An 8,528-nucleotide genomic window follows, 5' to 3' on the forward strand; every position below is an offset into this window, starting at 1 on the left:
GTATTAGTCACTGAATCTGTGATTTTAAGAGCTAATAAACTGCAATGCAGATGCTACGATTTTCAAGGGATTAACATTTGAGCACTGCCAAGTCTTTTGTTCAGCCATTTGTAAGTCATCAGTTACTCCTACAAATTCCACATCCTGTACCGAAATCTTCTTGTTACCTTTTTATGATAAATAATAAATGTATTGTTTGGAACACATTTCACTTCCCTACTGAAAAAGATGCAAAAATGTTTTTCCAAGTAAATTCACAAATTAATATTTTTTAAATTCAAAGGTTAACTAGTACATTTCCAAAATAAAGTATATTAAGATAGCAGTCCAATTGGTTCAATTAAAACACTTTCACAACTAGAGCTAAATGTCTAGACATTACTCTGGTACTTTTGCCTTATAATTATCAATACTTAAATCAACTGATCTGGTTAATACCATTTGTTCCTACCTTCCAAATGTGATACAAAGGATCTAGGATGATACAGTACCATGTCTAAAAAGCAGGACTGATTAGGCAACACCATGCTTGTTCCATGCTTTTCACACATTTGTCTTACATGATGCATCAGTATTACCAAACAGCTTCTAATGTCCTGTATTATTTTTTGCTAGGACATAAAATTTACTTCCTAGCAAAAAAAAAACCAATGGATTGGGGATGCCCATCATCTTTATGGTTTTTAAGGTTGTCCTTAAATAAAATGTAGCATCAATAAGCTATTAGCAACCAAAAGCTGAATGACTTTCGTTGCAACATTTCATATGTCTCTTGAGGACAAATCAGATCAAGCTGCTGATCTGTACAAGTACATCCTATTTTTAAACTACTGTTAGTTGTGTGAAGGAAAGGGTCTGGAATTACTGTGGATACATCAGTACAAAATAGTGAGAATTTAAAATTTTTTCCCTCAAAACGTTTTTAAAACCTGTTCAACTCAGTTCATAAAACAAATTGCTTGTCCTGTCCCACCAGTGTGTCTTGACCCTGTCCTTGAGATGTTTTCCACTTTGTTCTAAGCATCAAGCTCATTCTCCCCAGCGCATGTGTCCTAGGCATCTCCTTCATGACTGGTGAATCACACCATAGTTCTGTTACGGCGACTTAGCTCAAACATCTCGTTGTTAAGTAACTTGAGGCCCGGGCTGGACGGGAATCCTGGTCTCCCATGGAGAAAGACTACAAGCTTGCGCATTAACCTTTTGTTATTCCACTCCCTAAAGTTGTTTTCAATTAATTTATCTTCCGCTGAAATACTGCTTTTACAAGTTGCAAGTAGCTAATAACCAGCATAAAGCTACTTTCCTTCTTAGAAAATGTAATCCAGAGACAGTTCCTTATCACTGTCAGTCAGGAGTGGAGAGAGGAATTCACCACCCCTTAGCCCACATGGAGGGATTACAAGGACTAAACCAGTGTGCTTTCCAATGTTTACTCTGAGAATAAGGGTTGGTTTAACAAGTCAGTGTCAACAGTACTTCACAATGTGAAACAAGGAAGTGTTATCCGGGAATGCATAATCCATTACTTTAAACTTAATGAATCCCTTGATCTGTGGGACACCAAACACTTAAGGATCAGATATTCGGGTGTCGTTGTCAAATATCAAACAAGAAACGATATATAAACCTCTGCTGAATACCTCTTGCACGACAGCTACATAATTTCCGTGCATCTCACAGGACTCTGACAATGCCAAACTAAACTGTTTTATTCACAAAGTGCTTAAATTACCTCTTGCCCCGATTTAACTTAAAATGCTGCCAATTGAGTTGTTTTAATTTCTCCCTTTTTAGTATGAGATTTTATTTACTTGAGTCGTCTTGCTTTCCAATAGAAAGATGCCATCAAACATTTAAAATTTCTCAAACTCATCGACATGTAGTTTTAATTAATTGCTTGTCATCATTTGCTTAATCATGGATGCCCATCATCAGCGTAAAGAACGCATCCTATTTGAAAGAAGCTTCACAGTGATATGGCACAAAGCACAGAAAAAGATTTGAACACGATTGGATTCATGTCATGTCAGTGTCAGCCTTCCCCAGACTGAATTTGGCCTGTCCTGACCACTATGACCTAGCAAACATATGTGAATAAGAATTATGGGTGTTCCACATGGCCTGCGGGATCACAGACTCAACAAAGTACAAAAGGAACAAACACAAACTAGTCTCTTCCACCAACATAGTAAAAATCTTTTTTGCCACCACCACCCACTCAAATCACATCCCTACAGCACAAAGCCTCTAAGAACTCACACAGCAAGATAGCATCTCAGAGACACTAAGTTATGGAAGAAATCCACATTCGGTGCTCAATATCTGAGCACACTATGAGCACTAAAAGATCTGTTATTTATCCTCCACAAGATGGATTATACTGTAATAACAACGCAATAGAAAAATCAGGAGCAAACACCAGAAAGTGTGATCCACAGCATACCAGAAGAAGAAAGCTGAAAGTTCCCAAACAGAAGCCCATATCTGTTGAAAATTCAAACGTAATCTACTCTGAGCGTCACTAGATGAACTAACGCCTCAGGCACAACACAGTCGGCAAGATTAGGGTGAGGAGGGAAGACTAAATAAAAACACGGCTTTGCTAAATGTACTCAATTCAGTTCTGAATAAACAGCTGAGGGGGTATTCATTTTAATTAAATTATCGAAGTGAAGACAGCTGAGATCCTCCAGATTGGATGTGAATGGGTAGTTTCTCTCCCTCCCAGTAGGCCCTGTTCTCTGGTAAAGATTTTCTCATGTGAAGGCCTCATTCTTCAACTTCTATTTCTTTTGCTTACCTTAATGTTCACTTTTTTAAAAAACACAGAGGGAAGGTGAATACAATTCACACCCATTAAAATATAATCCTGCAGTCTGCTGATAACCAGAGATGAAGGCATTAAGCAACCACATATGTTGTCACTTCTTCATTGAGGACTATTTTCCATTTGCTCATAAATTAAAAGAAAAACAGCTTTCTGAGGAAACATTTCCCCTTGTGTTTTCAAGATTTTCTGGCATATTAATATACTTATTAATATTATAAAATACTTATTAATATATGAATATAATGGATACATTGTCCTCTATATCTACACATCTCCCCTTAAAAGGAGTAACAACAAAGTTCTTGTTTTCTGTTTACAATTAAGTAAATACATTTCTGTCAAATGTTTTGGATTTCAAAAAGTTCATTATAGGGAGCCTGCCCAAGATACTATAAAAGTTTCTGTAAAGCAATGCAGTACAGCCACATCTCATTGACTAAATACCAAATACCATTGTTCACAGGACAGACCGAAGATATGTCCATTATCCTGAGGTGAATGGACTAGCTAAATAACAACACTACAATTCTCAAAAGTGTTAACTTCATAAAAGTATATGGACGTGCCATAGTCTGAGACAGCCCTTTGAGCAATAAAATGTCAATCACAATTCATCCTTGGAAATTCAAGCAGGGAAGATGGAAGATGGAAACACTATATGGATGGGAATGATGATCTGAAAAAAAAACACGTTTTTTTTTGCTGAACAAGTTTCTGCCTGTCTTCCTCTTGAAGGACCACATATTCCACATCACAGCCCCTTTGTTCTTTTCTGATTAGCTTAAGAGGGTAACCCTCCACTTGTAAAACCAGCCACAAACATCCTCCTAATCCCTCTTGGGACAAGCAGCAGGGATGAGGACAGATCTCTAAAGCCCAGAGCTCAAAATTCCTGGCTGAAGAAGTGGAGTTATTGAAAATTCTGCTTGGAAAGATGACGAGAAAGGAATATTTGCAAAACAAAAACCTTTTGGACTTTCTGAGCATTTACCGCTTATCCCTTTAAATTAAAATCTCTTTTGGTAGTTCAGAAAATTACAACCACTCCCCCACACACACTTGCCCCCCCCAGAAGAACATCAAATATGAAAGAGTTATTGTCTGTTGTGTAAAGCAATACTTACTTTATTCAAGCTTTTCAGAAGTCCTTAAAAAAGCTGTCAGTGGGGATGACTAATAATGCTATTAAAGTTACATCCACATATATTTGGATTGCCCTAGAAAGACAATGCTGTGAGAATATACAGATATTAATTTATTCCTGTGAATTTTGCTGCCCTAGTAAACGAAAAAATTTGTTGATGGGACATTAAATAGAATAAATACAATTTGATCATCTAAGTGTAAAAATCTTTGTAAAGGAAAGCATCTGACCATGAATGCCTATAAATTAATGAGTGGACTGTAACTAAAAACATATTTGATAATCTTAAAGTAAACATTTTCAAAATACATTTCCATTCTACATTTGGCTGACATTAAAATTAAGATGCTTCAAATGGATTTGTCAAATACTGACAGATATAATAGATTTTGTGCATCACATGTATTTTTGAGCTCTACTCAGATGAACAATATGGTATTTTTATGTATTGCATTAACTACTGAGTAACATCAAATGGATTAATTCAACCCTAAAAAGTATTTTTGAATAATTCCCCGTTAAGATATAGTATCTTTGATTAAATGGAAAGAAAAACAAATTCCTTACTATAAGAGTAGCTTATCGATAAACATATTTTGCCTTTAGGGTGTCTGCTATAAAAGAAATAAATAGACAATCTAAGCAAAGCAAGTTATAGTTGAGCCAATCGTGATAGGCACAACCTGAAAAGATCCGGAATACCATGTGGTTTAGAATAAGGGTGCCTCCAGGCTCTGAGATTGGAAGGCAGACATACTCCTGTCTAAGGTAAACATTATTGCTGTTACATGAATGAAATGTTTTGAAAGCCACAGCTATTTTTCTTCTACACCCTACTCTCATGCTATAATCACTAACTTCCCTTTCATGTATCAGGTATTTCTTGTGGCCTGGTTGTTAATTACCAAGAACCTACAAGTACACACTGCTGAAGATCAAGAAGACAAAGAACTGTGAACATGCTGCTCATTCTTTCTCAAATCATTTGAAAGGGCTATAACTTTGTAAATGTACTCCTTTCCAAGATTGTGCTTTGCCAATCAAATCAATTTCTCATTTTTTTATTTGATTTGATTTCTCTTTGCTTTCTTAAGATACTCTTATAGGAAACAATACTTTCAGAACTTCAGCATCAAATTATCTCAATACAGACACAATGCTTTACAAATAGTAATATGAATTTTCAGGCTTTAACTAAGAAATTTCAGATTTTCAATCCATATGCAGTCACTGCTTGATATTTATTCTCAGCTCCCCGTTTACAGTATTACATGTATCATTATTGGCGTCTGCTTGTCATATGAATTGTTTCAGTTTGCTGGTAGCGGTGATGTACAGTGTGTTGGCATTATAAAAAACTTATTTTAGGTGTAACAAACAATTTCTTGCCTCCTTTGCACTCTAAAGTCAAAACAGTGCAACCTGAGTAACCTGACACTTAACATAGGAAATTGGGTTAATGTTGTTATCATGAAGCACACAAAATAACAAGGTTAAAAACATACACTTCAAAGACACTTCAAAAGCACCAGCAACTAATGTCTGATCTAGACATATTTAGTAATAAATATACATACCTAGATACAGTTTCAATATTAAAAAAACTCATCAGAATTAACTGTATTATAATCACCTTTACAAATGTTACAAAAAAATGTCACCTTCTGAAGCACCATGAAGGTGGCCGGGAGCTGCTTATATCCGGTGCTGATATGGTCAACTGTTCCACCTGACAAAACTGCTTTTATCCACTTCAGCTCAAACAAATAAAACAAAATATGTGCAGTATGATTGACGCTACTTTTAAGCCTTTGACTCAATTGCAACTTAATAGGAAATAAATATGGAAAAAAACAACGTCCCAAATCCCTGACATAAAATGCATATGTGAATATACATTATTTGTGCACTTATTGAACGCTTAGACACATATCAATGGCAGGCAGTAATTGTTACAGGTTTGTTTTACTGTGTATACCCTAAAGATGCTTGTTGTCATAAAATGTAGGAGACACACAAAAAAGTGATCTGAAGATTTTTTTATTGTGAGCCCGACTGACATTCTACTAACAGGCACTATAGGATCAGAGTTTAAAAAAGGAGCGTTTCAGGATAAATGGTTAAGGGTAACAAGTCATCTCTGGGGAAAAAGACACCTGAAGCTTACAGGAAAGCATAGAGCATAGTGTCAGAAAGTAGTGAACTTACAGATGGAGACATAGTTCCATTGGGCAGGTATGGATCTGGCAGCATCAGGAATGGGTATCCTGAGTAAGCAGGCGCTTTGTACATTCCTCCATCTTGACGTTTATTCACTTCAAAATGACACAAAAGAGTCAAAGTACAGGGATGTACCAAAACATGCAGTTTACGTATCCATGCAGTCTTTCAACCTCAATGCTATCATGTTTTTTTTGTTGCAAAATATCCCTACGTACTTCATTTTGTTATTCAGACACAGGCGTCTTACTACAGATGAAATGGAGTGAGCTGGTCTCACTGGTTCTTCAGCAATGATTTTGATCCCCAAAACAGCAAAATATGTTTTTGCCTTAGCTTTGAACAATTTACACAAGATGACTTCTGAGTTTCACCTATGACTGGAAGATCCTCTGCAGCATGGACAGAAAACACCTGTGTCTCTTTGCATGTTTTGCATAGATTAGTAATATTCAAGTACAGATGTGGCCTCAGTCTTCTGATTTTTTACTACGATTATTCTTGTTTTTATACATTAATGAACCCATTTGTACTTTCTGGCCTCTGTAAATACACTGAGAGATATGTGCTACGTTTTAGACCCATTTGTGGTAATGTGTCATAAGGAAGCACAGACATTTTCAAAACAAAGGGTTTTCTAGGTAAACTAAATTAAGACACACGTCGGTCAGTATGGTACCCGGCATTGACCTTTCCTAGGAGGTGACCGGGGAAGTGAGAACTTGGGTACGCTATGAATAGCAATACTGTACACCACAATTGCTCATCAACCCATTACGAGTTGTAAACGATTTGATAACTGACCATTGGTAATGATACCGAAATTAACTTTCTTTTTATGTTCCGTCAGCACCATGCACAAATACATAAAATCCAACACCTTTAAAAATAATTCTCACGGGATGCATTAAACCGCTGCATTAGGAGTATATGCAACGGTGCGGCCATAAAGGTAACTGTGAGCATTGATTTAACTCGCTGCTACATCTCGAAACACACGCGCAACACTTATCAAATTGCTACAAACTTACCGTCCTCTAGATGCTCCCTGTGCTTCTCTGTGTAAACTCTGTGTTCGTCCTGCTGTACACGCCTGATCGCCTGTTAAAACCCGTGTGGATGACAAAATAACAAAAATGTTTTTGAGACAAAAAGATCAAAAGTAACGACTACAACAATAATAAAACTTTTTACAATTAACAGATCAGGCAGAGCATCTCTAGTTACAACGACAAGAGCACAGAAACAAGGTTGTCTCTCACCCCCGGGTCTGCTACCGAATTGGGATTCTGGTTTATCTCCGACTCGTTCACTAAAGACGACTTCAGGTCTGCTAAATCCCTCTCAGTAAAGGCATTTTCTTGGATTTTCTCGTCTTGTTCTCCCTCGTCCTTAAAGGAAATCATCTCGTCGTTAGCTCCGAGATCATCTCCTCCACCGCTATTGAGTTGAGGCATTTTGCTGGGAGAAGAAAAAAAAGAAACACTAGTTTTCTTTTTTGAAGAAAGCCAAGCACCCAAAGTTTTGCTTTGTTTTTCCTCTTCTGTTGATGTGCTCGGATATAACAAATATAAGAAACAAAGCAAAAGTTCTTAAGCTAAGAAGTGGTCCCTCACGGCGAAACTACTGCAGCCCAGCAGCAACAAATAGTACATTTGTGCTACGAGACGAGGCGAGGGCTCCAACATCAAAGAGCACCGCCTTGTGATTGACAGATTCAATGACTTGTTGGGGGTTGAACAATTGTTTCAGCGAAGGTTTCCGCTCTTAAAGAGACAACTACTTTTAAAACAGCTTCTGCAATATTCATGAGTTTTAACACTTTCAAAACTCAAACGGTTTACGAGGGCTGTGAAATGTCACAGCAACTTTGCCAGAGGCTCTCATAATTTGCAGTTTAAACTAGCGTGATAAGGAGTCTAACGACTTTCCAAAAAAATCACGTTTTCATATTGTGCGTCAACAAAAATTACTTAACGGTTTCCATAAACCGTCCTACTCTGAAATCCCTACACACGACGTTGAATTTGACAACCTAAAGATACTTTATATTTTTTATATGTCTCGAAGACCTCGGATTTATAAATGCAATCATAAAACAATATGGATAATGAATGAATAAACTAATAATAAGGAAAGTTTTACCACCCCAAGCAGAATCATTTCCCCGTAATTAATCTTCCTCAGCTCCTACTGTTTTTACACTGGGTATTCTGAAGCAAAAGGAATATCTAAAACAATATCTAAAATCAAATAGTCGCACACCTACGATAATATACTCTCGAAGGCTTTCATTTTAAAATTCTACTATTATGATACAGTTTTTAATGT

The 8,528-nt window shown here is 36.8% G+C and overlaps 1 protein-coding gene across 10 annotated transcripts in view; it reads right to left on the minus strand.

The window, feature by feature from the left end:
• The window catches only part of tcf7 (transcription factor 7), a 52,635-nt gene extending 44,736 nt beyond the window's left edge, over positions 1–7,899 (minus strand). For 4 of the 10 annotated variants that reach the window (XM_088603903.1, XM_088603902.1, XM_088603900.1 and 1 more), the window contains exons 1-3: positions 7,460–7,899; positions 7,229–7,298; positions 6,186–6,292 (exon numbers count right to left, since the gene is read on the minus strand). In XM_088603903.1, coding sequence (XP_088460029.1) covers positions 6,186–6,292; positions 7,229–7,298; positions 7,460–7,654 — 372 coding nt within the window. In that variant the 5' untranslated portion in view covers positions 7,655–7,899. The remainder of the gene's footprint in view (positions 1–6,185; positions 6,293–7,228; positions 7,299–7,459) is intronic. The other 6 variants (XM_088603901.1, XM_088603910.1, XM_088603904.1 and 3 more) reach the window with 2 other exon arrangements.
• Between the last annotated feature and the right edge of the window lie 629 nt (positions 7,900–8,528).

The sequence above is a fragment of the Lepisosteus platostomus genome, chromosome 13, assembly GCF_059453375.1.
Source record: "Lepisosteus platostomus isolate fLepPlt1 chromosome 13, fLepPlt1.hap1, whole genome shotgun sequence".
In the NCBI taxonomy this organism is placed as follows: domain Eukaryota; kingdom Metazoa; phylum Chordata; class Actinopteri; order Semionotiformes; family Lepisosteidae; genus Lepisosteus; species Lepisosteus platostomus.